This window comes from Hylaeus volcanicus, chromosome 8 (assembly GCF_026283585.1).
Source record: "Hylaeus volcanicus isolate JK05 chromosome 8, UHH_iyHylVolc1.0_haploid, whole genome shotgun sequence".
NCBI lineage: Eukaryota > Metazoa > Arthropoda > Insecta > Hymenoptera > Colletidae > Hylaeus > Hylaeus volcanicus.
The window spans coordinates 16707340-16727812 of record NC_071983.1 but is presented as its reverse complement, the minus strand read 5'-3'; the positions used below and the strand labels follow the sequence as shown (position 1 = coordinate 16727812).

Here is a 20473-nt window from a genome sequence, read left to right as displayed (position 1 = left end):
GGGAAGACCTTCAAGACTATAGAAGTTATGAGAGTATCACAAGTGTCGGATGGAGATGATACAGTAAATTCCCGAGACACCTGACCGCTGATTTCCGGCCTATGGGTATTTAGCACAGCCAATGAGATCGAAGGGGATTATGAAATTACACCTCTTAAAAGTAACCCAGGCTTGTTCTATGAAGAAGAATTACCCATTAGGATTTTCCATGCAAAATGGAAAGTAGTAACAGCCATAGGTGTTCAAGATATTCTCGACGCGAAGCCACTTATTCTACCACAAATGGAAAGAATCAAAACACTTTGTGACAATTACAGCTGAACACACTGTCCTGCGGATACAATTAGAATCGATTTAACACGAAAATTATCAGATGCAAAGCAGTACGAACAACTTTTACGTAACAGTCTAACAAAACTAATGGCCACAAAATCACGAAGATCAGCACCTTTGGGATTTATCGGTACAATTAGTAACGCCCTTTTTGGAACACTTACAGAGGACGACGCAAAATATTATAACCAGGAAATAGACAAAATTTACAAAGACCAAAAACACTTATCAGAACTATTGGGAAAACAGACGCACATTGTTAGATCAGAATTCCAAGACATTCATCGAGACCTAATAAAATTAAGGAATTCTTCCTTAATAATGGATAACAGAATAAAACAGCAGTTAACAGCAGGTCTCCTTAAATTCGATAAAGTCGAGACAGAGATGGAGTTACAAAGAGCCACAACGTCTTGGACGTATCAAATATCCAGGCACGTGAACGAATACCTTCAGGCCTTACTAATACTGACAGATGCAATAATGTTTGGTAAATTAAGAATATTACACCCAGCTATATTGTCATCCGATCAACTCGAACTAACATGTACCCGTATTAACCAATCAACACCATATGAATTTCCCCTCTCCTTAACAGAACTACGATCAGAAAGATTTTATAGAATAATCACAATCAGCACAATATATTCAAATGGAAGAATGCTAATATCAATCGAAATTCCCCTCCTAGATAAAGCACCCTTCAATCTATATCGGCTACATCCATTACCATCCTTTTTACCAATTTCACATAACATTTCCAGTGCCATTCTCATTGTACCACAAACCCCATACCTCGCAATCGATGACTCTCATAAGGAATATCTCTTGCCAACGGAAAGCTTCATACAAGGATGTAAGATTCATCCCAACAAATACATCTGTCAGCTTACATTGCCATTATACAGCCTAGAAGAAGCACCAATTTGTGAAACCGACCTTCTTATTCAAAAACGTACCATAGAATGGAAAAACTGTAACATAAGATCATTAAAATCAACTGACATATTTATCAACCAACTCAAAACTACAAACACATGGCTATACTCTGTCAAAGAGAAAACACCGGTGCAAATCAAATGCAATTACCGCGCCGCAGGCTATGAACTGATACAAGGTCCAGGAATTTTGAAACTAAAAAAGAATTGCCAGGCACAAATAAATAATTCAAGAATGATTGCATCAGAAGAAACAACGTCTAAAGTAAACTGGACATTTAAACAACTACCAAGCCTAAATATAACGCACCTGATACCACAGATTACACCTCATCACATACAAATAATATCCGATTATCAACAACAAGAAATACCGCTAGGACCATTACATGATAAAATAAACGAGAAATCCATTGCCTTACTAGAAATCGAACAACAAGTAAACAATTTAGCGACACATCACCGTACGCAAAGATTAACATCCTATTCAACCTATAGAACATCCTCGATAGGGATACTAATTATCATAATTGACATAATATGGGTTGTTGCAAAATTTTATAAGAATCATTGTTCAAAACCCAACATAACAGCAAAGAAACCAACTGAACAAATAGAGATGGGAACACTAAAACATAGGAAAACAGAAAATTTAGCATCACCCTATATACAAACGACGATCTTGCCACCGTTTTGCATACCACCAATTCCAAGAAGTCCGCCTGCACTCACAGCAGATCTCACGGGAAAAATAAGAAATGTCCACCTCTAGTAAACAGCACAGGTAAAGACGTAATGTCAAAATCCAATCAGAACTCACCGTTACCATCTCCATTCATACCTAATATACCCTATATAAACCATCGCACAATTACACCATACCATTATCAAAGTTTTTTTTCGTGTGAACTACAAGGACCACTATAAAGCAAAATGGGTTACTATAGAAAACCAGGAAACGGTATGTATCTTAACGAAACTACATAATTAAAGAACAACGCCCCCCTAGTAATAACCCATAACTAATTAAGTTTCTGTTCCCTTCTTTCATCTTAAATAGCTGCTATGTCCGTGTTCGATGACACACGTATGCCGCGACTCTACCACCCCAGCAGAGAGGCTGCTCCCGCCGCCTACCCTGGACAACCTCAGGCGGAGGGAGTGCATCCAGGGACAGTCGTGAGTGGGGTCCAATGGCACCATCGTCTGTGATGGATGCCATTGGACCTTCTCGGAAGAGGAGGCACGAAAATACGCACCAGCACACGTACATCGGCTGGTGCGAGAAGGCCGTCTGGCCCACGCAGCAGCCCGCTGTCTGGAGTGCCGGAGACGGGCACTCAACCGAGGCAACCCGGAGGAGTGCCTGGAATGCATAGCAGCCATCGCTGCGACACCATGGGTCGAGCTGGCGGTGCGGCCCGTCATAGAAGTACCATCGCACAGGACCCAACCCCTTCCCCCCGGCCCCGAATAATCTCGTTATTATTTTATATTATTATATTTTTACTATATTTAATATTTTACTATATTTTTTTTTTATCCATGTACTACTTTTTACTTTATTATTTTATATTACTATGTTGTATATATTATCTTACAAAAAAAAAATATCTCTCCATTATATATTATTTGATATTATTATATTTATATTATATTATATTATATTAAAACAATAATCGATAATAAAAAGTTTTATGCTAAAAAAAAAAAAACTAAACAAGCGAGCGATAATAATCGCCTAGTTTTATATTAGTTACTCGGTTAATTACGGCGATTTCTGCAATCGACATTCGGTGAAAAGGTGCACCCTTATTACACAAAACAGCCTCTTGAGACTGTTTTTGTTAACATATAAGACGTTGTTCTGCAGTTCCGATTGGTATTTCTCCTTCAGTCTTTCCATACTTCAGAAGTACATTTCCTAAGCTTTACAATGCTGTATAGTTTTAATTACTAACGCCGTTTAATTAATATAAAAAAAATAGTAGACTTGAAATAAGGACATTTTTGGAGAGCATCTAAATAGGGAACTACAGAATTATTTATCAAAAGTATTTTATTTTATAATATAAACAACATATTCACAATAACAAATTAATATTTCGTTGGACCCCCGTTTTTTCTTATTACCTCAGCACAGCGACGTGGCATAGAGTCAATAAGACGAATACAGCGATCGATTGAAATACTTTTCCAAGTTTCTTCTATCACATCGTATAAATTCTATAAATCATTTAAATGTGAAAGCTTTTTTGTTTTAATTTCTATATCCACGTCGCGTCGTTCCAAAGGTGTTCTATCGGATTTAAATCCGGGAACTGAGCAGGCCAACACATAACTCTAACTTTATGTTCCTCCAAGAACCGTTTTGCCTTTCGTGCCGTGTGTTTCGAATCGTTATTAGCCTGAAATATCCAGTCGTCTGGCAAATTTTCTCAACTAAATGCCATTAAATGTTCGTTTAAAATGTCGAAATAAAGATGCTGGTCCATGATGCTATTAATACGGCAAATTGGACCAGGATCGTTTGTGGTCATGCCACCCCAGACTATCACAGAGCCACCTCTTCCTTTAACGGTTGATTTTAAACACTTTGGATGAAATTCTTCACCTATTCGACGTCGTACATAAGTTATTCCATCTGATCCGAAGCGATTAAACTTAGACTCGTCAGTAAAAATTACTTTCGCCCATTTCTCTCTTGTCCAGAGAAGATGCTCTTTAGCAAAGGCTAGTCTTGCCTTACGGTTCTTTTGACTAGTAAATGGTTTTTTACGAGCGATGTGTCCTCTTATTCCAAATTCATTCAAACGGCCCCGAACGGTATGAACACTAATTTCGGTTACCATTTGTTTGGAAATTTCACGATGAATATCAACCGCAGTCTTAAATCGGTCCGCTTCTGAAAGACGGTGTATCCTTCGATCCAATCGTGGTGTTATTTTTCGTGGTCTTTCATTGCGTATTTTATTATCAACAGTGCCATTTACTTTAATATGTTTAAGTGTTTGATGGACAGCGTTAATTGAGATTTTAAGATGCTCAGATATTTTACGAAGCGTTAATTTTTCATTCCAAAGGCGGAGAATTTCTAGACGTTGCACAGTTGTAATATGTTTGTCACGACCCATTTCTACGTACGAAAACTGATATACCTAACTGCACTTTACATATGGTATTACTACTTGTACTTTATAATCACATGAACTTACCAAAATATGCGTTGAAAATAAGAAACTCAGTTTTCCCTATTTAGATGATCTCCAAAAATGTCCTTATTTCAAGTCTACTATTTTTTTTATATTAATTAAACGACGTTAGTAATTAAAACTATACAGCATTGTAATGCTTAGGAAATGTACTTCTGAGGTATGGAAAGACTAAAGGAGAAATACGAATCGGGACTGCAGAACAACGTCTTATATAGTATGTCCCACGAAATCCTGGACAGCCGATTATTTCGTAACCTAATAAAGATACGAAAAAAGTTTCTGATATGAAATTGAACGGCAAGAGGGGGTCGATTTATTGGCCGTAACAATTTTTTTTTATCATTACTGTTTACAGAGATATGAAAGTTACGTTTGATTTTTCAAATGGGATTATATACTTTTTGTTTGATGAATAGATGGTACGTTTCAAGACGAATTCAGCAAGCTTAATGTAAACACCCTTTTACAAATAGTTTTTAAGATATTACGCGTAAAAGTTTACTGATTTTCGGTACAAAAAAATCTGCGAGACCATGAAGCACAGTAGGGGGTCTCGACTCTCGACCGCACTTAAAATGCTACGGGTTAGACGGTGCCTCTTGAAACCGATACGAAGAGACTGCGGTAGGAACGGCAGGCCTAAATTCTACATAATAGTTTTTTTCACAACCGTTACCTTTACGTCATGCAGAAAAATGTCGCCTATGTTCTAGTAATGAACCTCCATACCCTCCAACAGCAAACGACTTGAAGTTTATTTTTCTTACACAAGGCAATTATCAATTCAGCCAATAGAACGAATAGGGATACTCGGCCTGCGATTTTTTTTTATGGGCTCATATTAAGCAAAAAGTATTTCAAACTTCAGTAGAAACTGTTGAACAGTTAAAAGAACGCATTGTTAACGCGTGTTGCAACGTTCCAACAGATACTCTTGTAAAAGTAGAAAAACAATTTCTAAAGCGAATAAAAAATTGTATACTAAATGATGGAGGGCACGTGGAAGGGATTCCAAAATAAAATATTATTTTTATCTCAAATTAATTTATATTTTCATATTTTTTTCTCCTAAAAATCCTTTAGCTTTATCCGTTAGCTTTATTTCATTACTAAAACATGGGCGACATTTTTCTGCATGACGTAAAGGTAACGGTTGTGAAAAAAACTATTATGTAGAATTTAGGCCTGCCGTTCCTACCGCAGTCTCTTCGTATCGGTTTCAAGAGGCACCGTCTAACCAGTAGCATTTTAAGTGCGGTCGAGAGTCGAGACCCCGTACCGTGCTTCCTGGTCTCGCAGATTTTCTTGTACCGAAAATCAGTAAACTTTTACGCGTAATGTCTTAAAAACTATTTGTAAAAGGGTGTTTACATTAAGCTTGCTGAATTCGTCTTGAAACGTACTACCTATTCATCAAACAAAAAGTATATAATCCCATTTGAAAAATCAAACGTAACTTTCATATCTCTGTAAACAGTAATGATAAAAAAAAATTGTTACGGCCAATAAATCGGCCCCCTCTTGCTATTCAATTTCATATGAGAAACTTTTTTCGTATCTTTAATAGGTTACGAAATAATCGGCTGTCCAGGATTTCGTGGGACATACTGTATGTTAACATAAACGTTTTCCCTATTTATATGCTCGCCACTGTACATTCGTAATACTCGTGAAATGATTGTGGCGATAGGAATGACTATTACTGTACAATTTCTCTACGTTCAGTTTTGCATTTCAATGAATTATAATCTCAGTAATGGCGTGGTCGATGATTGTTATATTTTTTTAAATGGTTCATAATTTCGGTTTTGTAGAACATATTAAATTTTCAGCAAGTTCCTAGATTGGATTTTCATTGAAATTGAAAATCTGTATGTCCCATAAGGGTATGTGTTAAAATTACAAAATCTTGATATTAATTTTTTCATAAAACTGGGGCGGATAATTTAAATCGAGATAGACTTACATGATTCCTATGTATTCAAAGAACGATCAAGCGAAGTTTCGTTAAAATCCTCCATTAAATATATGTGCGGAAGAACCACCTTGAACGATGATTCCACGAAAAGAAAAAGCGAACTTAATACAGCGATGTCTCGTTAGACGCACAAGCTCGGGACTGACCTTGTGCAGTTATCGTAGAGTTCGTATATTGTTTGATGTTTGACAAGGACAGCGTATAAAGGGGCTGGTTTCTGTGCACTTATCCTGGACAAATTTGTGCGTCTAACGAGACATTACTGTATTATAACTACGATCGCGAGCACGAAGAGGTTTAAAATCGACGTAAGAGGCATCTCACCAGCAACAGCAGAGGCGTGAGCGGGTACCATGTCCTTCAGATTCGGTGCACTCGAAGAACCACTGATAACCGCGGTGCTGAAGAGACTGTTCGCCGATCCTGTCAGCTTCTTGTTGACGTTGTAACCCAACAGCTTGAAATAACTCATCTGTCCGGAGATACTGTGACGGTGGCGCCTTGCTGTGCAGGTAGGGTCAGGTTGAATGATTGAAGGTCGTGTGTCTGGAGACGAGAAGGATCGTTGAGGCTGGAGACGGGAGAACGGTGCACGTGGACACTTGGAACGATGGTTAGATTTTCGAGGAGTATCGTGACAGTCGTGGACATCATTATTATGCACAGAGGACGTATGAGAAAGCGTACTACTATGATCTGGTACGTCTACTAGGCTACCGTGCCGATGGAGACTGAAGCTGGTGAAAGAACGGCGTCTTCGTGTTCGAGAACAGCTGGACGAGGAACACTGAATCGAACAAAGCGGACCGACAAGAGGAAGAACATCGTCAGATCCGGGCAAATTGGGGCAGGATAACGTTCTTATTAGCGTACGATTACTTTCAACGACCGATCCACCACTGAACGTCCGTCTGATCACTTTTCTGTCGGGCCTCCACTTCTGTCTCTCCTTGGTCACGAGGCGCTTACACGCGAAAGGTTCACCGGACTCCGAATTACAAACACTAGGATCTCGTTTCTCGAGAAACGCAGAACGTTGCCCTCTGCGAGGTAGCGAGCCAAGATCTAGATCGAAGCTCGCCAATCGACGAAACTCGTGGACATTTCCGTAACTGTCGTTGGAGGAAACGCTGCAAGAGGAACGATTAGATTCATCGTGGCGCAGACTCAGGTAACAGGAACAGTTAAAGAACTTGTGCGACAGCGAGCGAGCGAAATACGTGTCGAAATTTGAACGTTCCACGGGTGGTAGCTCTCTGCTCCGCAGGATCAGCTCCGACACGTTACAATTATAACAAAGACATCTGGGTAGATAGGGGGACAACGAACGTGATCGTTTCTCGATATCGACGCGTCCTTTTGCCGTCTCTCGGGTTCTTTCGTGGCGGGATAACGAAAGGGACGACGACTTTTGCCACGAACTGGTCCGTGGCGATCTCGTCGGATCGCTCGACTCACCGTTAAACTCGACGCAGGGAAGAATCGTTTCTGAATGGGAACGTCCGTATTTCTTACTTTGAGAACGTGGCTGGGGATGACCGTCTCCTGTATCGGTATCGAGACATGTCGAACAACGAACTGTGGGGACTGGGAGCACGATATTCGTGATATCCGAAGTCCTGCTGTTCGGTGAAATTAGGGGAGTGTTATGTAAAGTCACCAAAGGTGTCGAAGCGAAGGTTGCGATCGTAGGGACGGGTAACTCCGGTGAACTGAAGGAGTGCGACAAAGCCAACGACTTCCCCGTAATAGGCACGTGCAGCAAAGCCTGGCTAGATGTTTGTACCCGGCACTCTGTTGTTGCATGCTTTCCTGTGTGGACCCATGCGTGTTTTGCGAAATGAGACGATGCAGTTAGAATGAACATATGAGAATTTAGTATAGCGGGACGGGACGTAAAAAGGAGGGAAAGAAAAGAAAAAAAGAGAAATAGACTATTAAATAAACCCATTACCAACGAAATAAAAGTAATCATTGGCAAGAACCTTTGGTTATGTCCAGTCTTTAAACAACAGCCATCTTTGACGATCTTGGAAATACATTTTGCTTGAGAAAACTTGTCGTGGAAATACGCGCAGCTTTTATAGGCAAAGTTCAAGAATATTTTTTTTGCAAGTTAAATACATATCTTAATCGGGAACAAAGCGTAATTTTAACGTCTTATTATACAGGGTGGGATCGAGTAACATGTACAATAGGGTGTGTGGAAAATACGATTTTCTTTTTGAAATATGCGGGACAAATTTTTGTTTCCTGTCGAGAATATTTTTCGTTAACTAGAAAATTTGTTAGTAAAAAGAATGATGTACACAGTTTTTTAGGACACAAATTTATATATGGAAAAGTCTTGCGAGTCAAGCTTGTATGGCCAATAGTTTTCGAATTATATAGCTTGACATAAAATTTGTAATTAAAACTGGTGTAAAATTATATAGAAGATTAATTTAACGTATCTGAAATTCTAAAGGATTATTTTTGCGGAAATAACTCGTGAAATTTTTAGTTTGAATTTGAAATATAATTACTACTCGATATGTCAGATAATTTATGAAAATAAATTATGAGTTTTTTTTTCATCCTATGCTACTTTGTACATGTTATTCAACCGCATCCTGTATACATATATTTTAAACATCGAAAAGCGTTAAAACGTCTTCGAAACTTTGAGAAATTGTTTGATATAAAATACCAAATACCACTGACTTTTGTCGGTGTCTATAGTTTTTTTGAACGTAGTTAGTTCGAACGACCTGTAACAATGCTTCAAGTTAGAGATTTTTGTAATGCTAAATTGTTACAGATGACATTTTATGAAAAAAGATTCGTTACCAATGAGGGGAATAACTTAATTGAAATCTAGAGAAAACGACGTATACTTCAACCTACTCTTATTTAGAATTAGAAGGCACAAGTTTGATTAATGTTACACACCCATGGCACACGATAGCCATGCAACTAGTAGCCAACCAGACATCAATTTGAATACAAAAACACTATCGATGATTAGTATGGTTGTGAGATTTTACAATGATGGCAACCAAAGATTATTTGACATTCTTGAAAATATGTATTTTAATTCCTTTCATCGTATATCATTATCTCACCTAATCGATTTGTGAAATTTTTGATTGCCACCGGGATAAGATTTAATCGAGTAAACATTTAGAGATTAAATTTAATTTGTGCTTAGAATTTTTAACATCGAGAGAGTAATGAAACGATGACATTACAGTAAACGATAAATATGTAAAATTTTTACGTAATAGAGGCTACTTGAGATTGAATATAAAAGTGATATGCTTGAAGAAATATCGGAATATTACGCGAAATTTAATAAATAATTAAAAAAAAAAAAATTAAAAAGAAATGTGAATTGTAAACATGAAAACTCTGCAAGTAACATAAAATGAAATACAGTATACAATGACATCCACACGTTAATAAGTACATATGAAGAAAAAGCAGATATGAACATAAAATATAACTAAGCACTGTTAATTGCGAGTCTCGATGGAACAGTGAGCTTAGGAATGAAGGAGTCAGGAAGACAACTGAATGAGTCACATTACATCTGGTATTGATATGTAACTCAAACAGTCGCCGACATAAATTAGTTGGCTTCCACGCGCACAACTATCGCTGAGCAAAGAGTTATTTCAACTGGATATTCCTATATCAGTCTATTTTGATCTTGTCTGTTTAATTAGTTCTGTTACTTAAGCTGTGGCTCGTCAATCACGTAGTAACTGAACAATCTGTCGGTACTATAATACTTGAAAAAGTAAAGTAAATGTCACTCACACACTACATTACACGTAAAAATCAATATAATACAAAAGGATATGGTATTCATAATACATAAAAATAATGCAATATTAAGGAATTTGGCGTGACACTAAAAAACTACCATATAGCCAAGAGATCACGTATGTATACTTAATGCTAAAGTGTCTATGAGATACGCTAAAATAATTGAAATGTTTCGTCAAAAGGAATACTGTAATATCGATAAATATGTGGGGATGCTACATTCATAGAGAAATAAGGTGCAAATCACAGCAGTCTACGGCGCAACTATATGTGACTAACGCAGAAGCGAAGTTCAATGTTGTCAATGTAAATACCATAAACGAAAACGACAAATAAATTAAAATATATATATTTCCTATTAAACTGAAAAGATATGAACTATCCAAACTTGAGATATTATTGAAATCCTGTAAAAATCAATAGTAAATAGTCGTTTTCAACTATCATGACCGGTCCAAACAATTGTGGTCTAACTCCCATTATGGCATTGTCGATGTCTCCACCTTCTAACTCGCATTTACTCCACCTTCCTAGACTGTGGAAATTCTAACCATTTCCAATATTAATCGCATCCAGACGACCTTGAACGTTTCGATAGGTTTTCAATTCTCGATTGTTCCTGAAAGTTTTGGTCCATCTTAAACTGTCGACAAACAGAAACTTCAATTCTTGCAACAATCGACCAAGACTTTCAACATCGTCTAGATTCGAATCTAATATCGAAGCCATGACTAGCCAGGATTTCCATTTCCTTGGGGAAAAGACCAGCAAAGGTTTAGACTACACTCCTATTGACCTAAACGCATTTGTCCATATGACAGAAGAACATCAAGGTCCGACGTGATAGCGTTAAAAAAGGGAAATGTGCCTGGTCATTCAAAACAGTTGAAAATGACTATGGGATACTACGAAACGTAAATGCACTCTTTTCAACGTTTTCCTGCTGAAATTATAACAGGAAGTCAGAATGACATACCTTCTTTGTTGACCGCGTCCAAGCTCTGATACTGCAGCTTGTCCGCAGCTATAAAAAGACATGAAAAACACGACGCTTTGTGATAAAATTTGATTGCGAATTTCAGTTGACCATACATTTCCAAAAAGTGAAACATTGGAAACGAAATCAATGAAAATTCTCGTAACGCAATTTTATTCTGCCAGTACTTGACCACGATTTGTACAATGACTATTTACAAAAGTACTTGTTTTTAACTTTTTCTTAACAACGAGATATATATATCCGTTGTTCTAAGCGAAAGGTTAAGTATTTGTATATAGGTGTCACTATCATGCATAACCAAAGATATTAGCTTTGATTCGTTATTGCTAGTATAAAATGTATACTACCGATTAGCAGTGAAAAACACTTACCTTTCTCAGACTTGTCTTGTCTTTGATGATCGTAACTACGTGCTCGTGGCTCGACAATTCCACCTCTCTCCGCATCGCGTCGTTGACGTTGACTAGCAGCTAATTGACTACCAAGTCTAGCTGCCTCGTGGCCCGCTACAGTCCTAGCACTGATCGAATTGTTAAACTAGTAAAGAAAATATTTATGTTTCGAATAAACTTTTATATACCTTATCGGAATTGGTGCTGAACTTTGCAAGAAACCACTGTCGAAAGGTTCATCCATCATATTAGGATCTAGGTCCATCATATCAACAGCTCTGCTAGTTGTTGGACTATCCATCGTTGAATCTCCAACATCTGTTTCCACTAGTGGAGGAGGTGTATCCTTCAAATTCGTATAACGCAAACAAATCTCATTACGATTTAAATACTGCTATATGTTTGGGTTTTAATTAAAATTCACGGTTGTAGTTAGTAGTAGGCAGTTAAACGTTGCGCGTTGTGTTTCTCGACTCTTATACTTTCGTGTAACTTATACAATTCGTTTCCACTTTATAAATCAGCCCTCAGAAGCTGTAACTGCGTTTAATCGTAGCTACGGTACGGGTTGAGCAATCCCGAGGTACCCGAGCTATAGGGGGCCTAATGGGCTCCAACATACTACTGACATCCCTAATGTAGATGCCAGAGAATAATGAATACTTTATTGTAGATCAAAGTTAATGTTCCGTTTTAAGGGTGGTTGTTAATGCCACGTAGAACCGTGAATTTTAAATCGCAGTAAATATTATGAAGTATTTGCAAAGAAACTTATACACACAGATTGTGTTGGTGCATTCATGAAATCATCTTCCAAAATTCCCAATTCTACGTCTTCTTCTTCTATTCGTGCACTGCATTGAGAAATAGTGTCTTGGGCAGATCCACCGCCACTTTCACCCTGAAAATATAACGAATGTAGTTTTTAATACATTTATAGTCACTGCGGAAAAATGCCAATTACGTAATTTACTTACTATATTATGACTACTTTCGTTGCGCGAGTGAGGTCTAAAGCCCGGGCCTGGTGGTAAATTTTTTTGTACGCAACAATTAACACCGGGACTAAAATGCAATTCAACGTGAAAACGTTCTTCGCTGCTCGGATCTTTGGTTGGATCTTCGTATAACATAACTACAATTTGCGACATATAGTTTAATTCGGAAACCATACTAACATACTCCATAGCACGACGCCACTGTTCATCTTTTATTACCTGTTGTAGTAAAAATGTTTCTACATTGTCTATAGCAAAAGAAAACTGTAAAAAATGATAAATGTTACTTACGTCGAGTAAACCACCGTAACGTAAAACTGTTAACAATGAATGCACGTGACTTTCACTTGTAAAATAAAGTCTTGTGCGAACATGTCGACCAGGGCTCGAAACACCATGAGAATACCTAAAATATTTAATCGTTCCAATATACAAGGCGTATTGTAGCATACCTTAGGTCCTATTTTACCTTGTTCAAATATATATGTATATATATATTACAATACGAATTTACTTCTACCTTGGATTAAGCCTATTAACAGTTTCTTCTCCAGATTCTTCTATATTTCTTTGCAAATCGGCTCTTATTTTTTTCAAAAGAGGAGTACAGATACCTTGTCCTATTGTAAGTTTTTCTTGCACTGTTAATCCATATTCCTAGTACGAATAGATAAGTTGAAATATGTAGGTTGATTGTATATATAGTATATACTAAAACTACCATTATTAAAATTCTGACCTGTGGTATAACAATATCTGCCAAGTATTTGGAATAAATATATAATTCTTCCGCATGCTCAAATTGCAGTGTATGGTTATTATGTTGCAAATCGTATTTTATACAATCGTAAATATCCGGAATTTTTGATATATCAAATCTCTTATGTTTGGTACAGAAGTCCTTTTCGATCTTTCCCCATCGACGACCCATTAATTCCCACGTTTCACCGTGATAAAGAATCGCATCTAAACATATTATACAAATAACAATAACTTCGACGTACAATGACACGCAAATAAATACCTTTAGTTTTTGGATCATCTTTTTTAATGCGCACGATATCCATTAATTTTTGGATTAAAATATGGACGTGTTGGCAACATCGAACAGGATTTTTAACAAAATCCATAGCCGCGTTAATACTCAATGCATTTCCAGGATTTATTTGTTCCCGATCCTCGCGCGTAAATTCTCTGTCCTGTTGTAATAATTCGTGGAGTCGCGTTTTTACCCTATCAAAATACGTTATTACGATTTACTAGAAAATTTAAAAATTATATCGATTTTTCGACTCGAACTATTCATACAAAATTTCCTTACGTACATATTTTGATATTTACTACTGTCACAATCGTTGTCCAAGAGACCATTAGTATTAGCGCTTTTAACCATCTGTACTAGTATGGGCGTTAATTCTCCCTCTAACGCGAGCAAACCTTTCGCAAAGGCAGCTGCAGTCATTTGAACTCTTCCTTCGTCGCTTGCATAAATTTTCAAGTCGTGACGAAAAGTTGAATGAAGTCGAAGTAAACCCAAACCTTGAGCACCAGCATAATCACCTAAGTATACATACAAAAAAACCATTATAAAGAATAAAAATAAAAATAAAACATGTCCTTTAAGTTTAAACAAACGTAAAGTATGATTATGATTCTGGGAATGATCTGTGTTCTGGTAAGAAGATCATAACGGATAGTTATAAAAATCATTAATTATATATTAACACTTTAAAGGTCGCACATCTATGCAGTAACGGTAACATCACACACATGTTGCGTGAGCGGCCGTTAAAGTGTTAATGTACATACATGTAGCTTATGGTGACGAAATATTAATGTTCACATTTTACGATTAACCATTAATCACTATCCATCGATGTATTATGTTTCGTTAATGCTATACAAATTTTGCAATTAATCAATGTGTTCATTTTTGGTTTGATAAAACGGTGAAGATACCAAAATCTATTTACGAGAATATGTAATAGTATATACGGATAGGTTTACATTGTATACGTGTCATTTATACGTGATACTGTATGAACAGTGAAACAGAACTAATAGAGCTATTAAAAAATAGAGTAGATAGACATTTAATACTACAAAATGTATAAAAGCGGCTACCACTGAATTGTGAAGCAATTCATTGCAATGTGGAATACACATAGAACCAGCATAGAAACAGCATTTCTTTGAAGTGCTTTATTCTTAATACCATTCAAATACCGTCTTAACATCTTTATTTATATACACATATACCACTACTATTTCTATGCATTTTGACACAATCTACGCACAACTACAAACAAGCGTTGATTCAGAATAAACAGTTACCGTGGTTTGGTAACATCTCTGAGTCTTCCTCTGAAATAATATTTGAAATTATCTATGAATTAAACGTTTTTATAAAAAGTAAGATGTTTACTATCCTTGAACTAAAACAATGGGATTCGCAATTTGATGTGAAATGTGATATTAAAAATATACCATTACTTGCGTAACATCATTGGCATCGAGTAAATACTTTAAGTTAATCAAATGAAATGTCTAATGGTTACACAGCTCTATCTCATGAAATATTTTATATACGTTTATATATACATACATATACACTGTGCGACATTTTAGCAACAACGTAGTATGCATACGGTCGGTTGAGAATTTCAGGCGTAAGATAGTTCCAGCCGAAGTTCAGCCAACAGATGAAACTTATTAAATAAACAATTTTTCGCGACATATGACATTAACTTAAAAGTGAGTATGACAAGCGTATGAACATAAGATACGAACCACTAAGGTGTCTACCTTGACCACCGGGGTACATGCAGCGAAATATTCTTCCTAATTCTTCTGCTTGAATACGGCCGGCCGGTGTTAATTCTCCACCCCATTTCAAGATCAAGACAAGTGATGGCTCGCCAAGTCGATCTAACACAAGAAAAAAGACAAAAACTTTCAAATTTGTTCATTATTCCCTTCATACACTCTGCAACAATATTAAAGGGACGCTTTAAAATTGCCTCAAGAATAACGAATATCTAAGTTCCGCAATTTTGTGAAAAAGTAATCATGCAACAATGTAATAAAAAAATGTTTAAACTGAGACCTCGAAAGCTTAAAAACTTTATTTCTATTATTCTATATTGTTATGCGGCTACTTTTCACAAAATTCAAGTGATTCGAAGGTGATACTTCAATTTTGTTGCAGAATTTATAATGTGACTAAAAATAAGAGAATGTTACTCTTTGTACCGTCATCCGACGAACTTCCTCTTGGTCGCCCCCTTGGTTGATATTTCATTTGTACTTTGCGGTTTATTCCTGAGAAGTGGCCGTACCTACGATATAATGTTAACTGCTTGCAGTATTTTCAGATTAAAATAAAAAGTTCCTCGGAAACATAACACAATATGCCTGCTTATTAAGACTTAGAATGTTGAGTGAAACAGCATTAAACGGGATACTTATAGTGGACGGTACTGAATTTAAAGAAGCACCTATATCAGTTTAACATTCCCCTGTTTCTAATAATTTTAATAATACATATTTGGAAAAATATTATCATACAGGTTTAGCGGTTTAGCGTACTTACATTTCTAAAACACTCTTTAATTGTTCAAGTTTCCCTTGTTTTTCTTCTAATTCTGGCCCTGCAGCCCGATGTTGAATTTCAGCTAACAAACTACGCGCGGTGTCTAATATCTCTTGTAACTGCTTAGGTCGTTTCAATTTAATGTGACCGTGTTTGTAACCGTCGTATTTTGCAAATATTTCAAAAAATCTGTTTCGAATGAGAAATAGTGAATAGCGATATTTTTTTAAAATATATTATCCAGAAAAACTATTGAAAACATAATTACTTTGGATGACGAACTTCCACTTTCATTTTTTGTTTCGGAGTCCTGTCGCCGTGTCTTATAACAGCAACAACGCAACGTAATTCCATCCTAAAATACACACAAAAATATTGTTAAAATCATAGCACTTGGAATAATGACATGGAATATGAAATAAAATTAACATACATTTTTCCAAATGTAGTAGGTACGATAGGTGGATCGTCTAACTGGAAGGGAACACTCCAAGGAATATGTAAAGTAGGTGCTAACTCCCTCAGAATCATATTTCCTAAAATCTTAGCACAGTCATCGTAATATTTATTTGAGTTTTTTACAAAACTAAATCCATTTACATCACACACGAATGACTGACCATTTGCTCTGTAAAATATTAATAACTATGTATATGCTATTTACATAATTTTATGCTACTAATTACCAATTATTGATATTTCCAACATTTTTTTTCCCTTAATTTCGTTACAGTTGAATTTCTATGTACCTGAGCAGGTCGAAACCACAAACAGTTTGTTTAAAAGCCAAACACACTTTTCTACTAATCAGTTTCTCGGCGTTACTTAATATAACGGGATAACGAATTTCTTTTCCTTCCGAATCTCTTTCGACTTTCCCGTCTAAAGCAGGACTTTTTCTTGCTTCAGCATGAGCGTAATCAGGACCCACGGTATAAACTTTAACATCTGTGCCATCGGTAGGCATAAAATCTTCATAAATATAAGACCCTGTTTTACGAACTCGAGATTCTGGCGAATATACGCTACTACGACTTCCGATCTATATAACAAAGATAAAAATGAGTTTACTATCATTCTATAATTATCATTTTAATGATTATGCCTATATAAAATAGCACCTTTCTAAATAGTCTTTGACTGCCACCTCCTGCAGATGTAGGATAATAAATGTAAATATTATGATCCTCAGCAGATACTGGTTTTTCTACAAACGGTTTATTGAATGTAACACCATTAACTTCCACGTGATCTTCCGACTCCACCAATTCATGATCTACAATGAATTCTTTCTTACATGTATGTAGCATAAAATTAAATATATGTTAAATAGCATGTATATTGTATACGTTTTGGATCAGAAGAATCTCTGTCCAGGACGGCATATCTTGGAATTTCAATACCCTCGCTGCTTAAAATGGCATAAACCCTTCTACGATCCTATGAAATACAAAATTCAAATAGATATGAATAAAATGTTTTTTGCTCTTGCAGTTTACAATATTTGGAACTATTTGGAATTAGTATTTGCTTACCTGGATGTCATATTGCATCGGTAAATTATTGATAATAAAAGGATTTCTAAGATTAGCATAACTTATAGCTTTATCAAGAGGAAAGCCCTTACTGTGGAAACTTATTAAACAATCAACAATTGGCCAATCCTCTACTGATTCCTATAAACGTATGTTTTCATGAAACAACAAATTAATAAATCTTATCTTTTTCTAGACCTACCTTTAAAATAACTTCTTCGGGAAATACTACTATTTTAATGTATTCAAATTCTTCTAGTCTTGTTAAAATTTCCTTCATTGGTTTACTTTGTGATTTCTTGGCCATCGCACAGACTCCAACCAGAACTTGCTTCCCTTCCCCTTCCAAATCACTTCCACCCATGCATTCATCATCATTGCTGCACCCGTCCGACAGTTCGGCCTAAAAGAATTTTTCTATTTAGTTTAAATGAATTATTCTTATAGTATATATATTATTATAATAATATAATATAATATATTATATTATTCTTATTATTTTTGTATTTTTATCTTTTTTATATAAAGCCATTAATTTATATACTAGCTTATATACACAATGAATTTGCAAAACACAAGTCTCATTGCTGTATATTACATGGGTCTCAATTTATAAAAATTCTTTGTTCAACATTGCCTTAAATATTGTTCGTTTGATATGCTTTCAAACAGGATGAACTACCAGGACTGCCTAAAATAATAACTTTGACCATTTATTACATTCTTCATTTTACATTTAATTAGAAATCAAAGTTACATATGTATAAAAAGAATGTAATGTATGAAAAGAAAAAAAAATTAATGTAATACTATTGAAAAAATTCACTATTAGAAATATAAAAATGAAATTAATTTATTTAATTTAAAATATGTTGTAAAATCTAAAATAATCTAAAATAAAAATAGCTTCAAGTAAAAGAATTAAATTTTCTTTTAATACATACAGACATATAGTTGGTTTGTTGCAAAAAGATAGACAAGTATTGTTACAAAAATATAAAACTTAAAACAAAAGTTATACTATAACTTTCTAATTAAAATTGTATTCGTGTTATATACAATTTAGATCACATTTTTTATCTTATATACTTAATATGGATGCATATAGATAACGATAAAAAAAGTATAGATAAAAAATGTTATATATATACATTTTTTCATATATACAGATAGATAGATAAAAAATATATATATCAAGAAAAAAAATATATCATGAGAAAAGCAATATCTTCAGATAAAGTCCTGTGCCTGTTAATTTGCTGAAACATATTACAACGTACAAAGCACTCATCACAATAGCATTGCGTATCCAAGCCTGTGATATCTCCAACGTTAGAGGCAGGTGTGGAATTCTTTTCCTTATTGCTATTACGCCATTTTTTAAGGCGCCACCAGTCTTTTAACCATGTCCATTCCATAACTATATTTTATTTAAATAACACTTTACCAACAAAAATTCACTACTGTATTACTTCACATAGATGAATAAGAAGTAATTGTGTCAAATTTGGTTGTTTCAGTCACTTTATCATATTAAAAATTACACTACAATTTAACTTAGTTGCATATTGCACTTACAAAAATATATACACCAATCAACAATTTAAATATTATTATCATACATGTCACTGCTCTACCCACAGCATTGATATGCTTTAAAATCAAACAGTTTATTTAGAAATATATAGAATTCTTAGTATTATATATTGCATAGAACAACTTCTAGCCACCAAAATTTTTACATACATCTGAGATGTAGCTAACGTTGTAATTAAATCTATTTTATCTTATCATATCCTACCCTTGGACTTTCATTGTCTCTAAATATTCTGGACTTCCTGAAAATATGAAACAAAATTAAACACAAAAGACTTGTCAATTTTGCAAAATGACAAAAAATATTGTTTATATTAGAGCAAATAATTTGATAATAATAAAAAGTTTATAACTTTCGTATACAATAATCCTTATTCGTACACAAAAGATTATTTTATTAGTATAAACTTTGTTAACTTTCATGTTCGTCGATTAAATTACTTCACGATTTTTCTAAAGGTAACATTACTACTTGGCAATCGTGTGTTTAACTGAGGATGAGTGTAAGTAAACAGATACTGAACTCTTTGCTTAAAGATAAAGAGGGAATTGTCTCTTTGAAAAATCACATTCTGCGCAGTCTATATAAAGTAAAATTGTATCACTTCCTACAGTTCTCTGTAAACTACCTGAATTAAAAAAGTAAACATATTTTAATACGACAGAAAACTTTTTTTAACAACAATGTTTATAAAGTTAGTAGTATATATGAAGTTATCAAGAAGAGTACAGTAGTGATAGATGTATACATATAAATAAGAAAATAACAAAGAAAATTAATTAATATAAACATGTATAACAATAAAGTATTAATGACTACAATAAAAAAAAGAGTAATGCACACTTAGTTCAATAAAAACAGTGTAAGTTCATTTTTTCAGATTGTTGTGTTATATATTCACATTTAGTAACGTACAAAATATAATGCTTTAAAAAATAAGTAAAAAGAAACACTACCATTATTTGCCAATACGGTTCTGCTTCGTTATCACAATCGAAGATATAAACATCAGGAACTGTTGTAGATGATGAAGAATTTGTGTTTTCCATCATAGATCCAAGTTCAAAATATAATTAACTACATAT

General features: G+C 35.1%; 1 protein-coding gene across 16 annotated transcripts in view; it reads right to left on the bottom strand.

Moving 5' to 3' along the window:
- Positions 1-20473, bottom strand: part of LOC128881375 (inositol hexakisphosphate and diphosphoinositol-pentakisphosphate kinase 2) — a 29252-nt gene that overhangs the window by 5838 nt on the left and 2941 nt on the right. For 4 of the 16 annotated variants that reach the window (XM_054132350.1, XM_054132349.1, XM_054132356.1 and 1 more), the window contains exons 4-25: positions 17994-18194; positions 17792-17932; positions 17606-17696; positions 17378-17532; positions 17006-17298; positions 16690-16884; positions 16525-16611; positions 16257-16445; positions 15908-16002; positions 15455-15592; positions 14999-15028; positions 13990-14224; positions 13689-13897; positions 13404-13630; positions 13185-13321; positions 12956-13070; positions 12644-12883; positions 12448-12567; positions 11855-12012; positions 11646-11794; positions 11251-11298; positions 6789-8276 (exon numbers count right to left, since the gene is read on the bottom strand). In XM_054132350.1, coding sequence (XP_053988325.1) covers positions 6789-8276; positions 11251-11298; positions 11646-11794; positions 11855-12012; positions 12448-12567; positions 12644-12883; positions 12956-13070; positions 13185-13321; positions 13404-13630; positions 13689-13897; positions 13990-14224; positions 14999-15028; positions 15455-15592; positions 15908-16002; positions 16257-16445; positions 16525-16611; positions 16690-16884; positions 17006-17298; positions 17378-17532; positions 17606-17696; positions 17792-17932; positions 17994-18194 — 4741 coding nt within the window. Of the gene's footprint in view, positions 1-6788; positions 8277-11250; positions 11299-11645; positions 11795-11854; positions 12013-12447; positions 12568-12643; positions 12884-12955; positions 13071-13184; positions 13322-13403; positions 13631-13688; positions 13898-13989; positions 14225-14998; positions 15029-15454; positions 15593-15907; positions 16003-16256; positions 16446-16524; positions 16612-16689; positions 16885-17005; positions 17299-17377; positions 17533-17605; positions 17697-17791; positions 17933-17993; positions 18195-20344; positions 20404-20473 lie in introns of all 16 variants that reach the window. The other 12 variants (XM_054132362.1, XM_054132363.1, XM_054132365.1 and 9 more) reach the window with 12 other exon arrangements.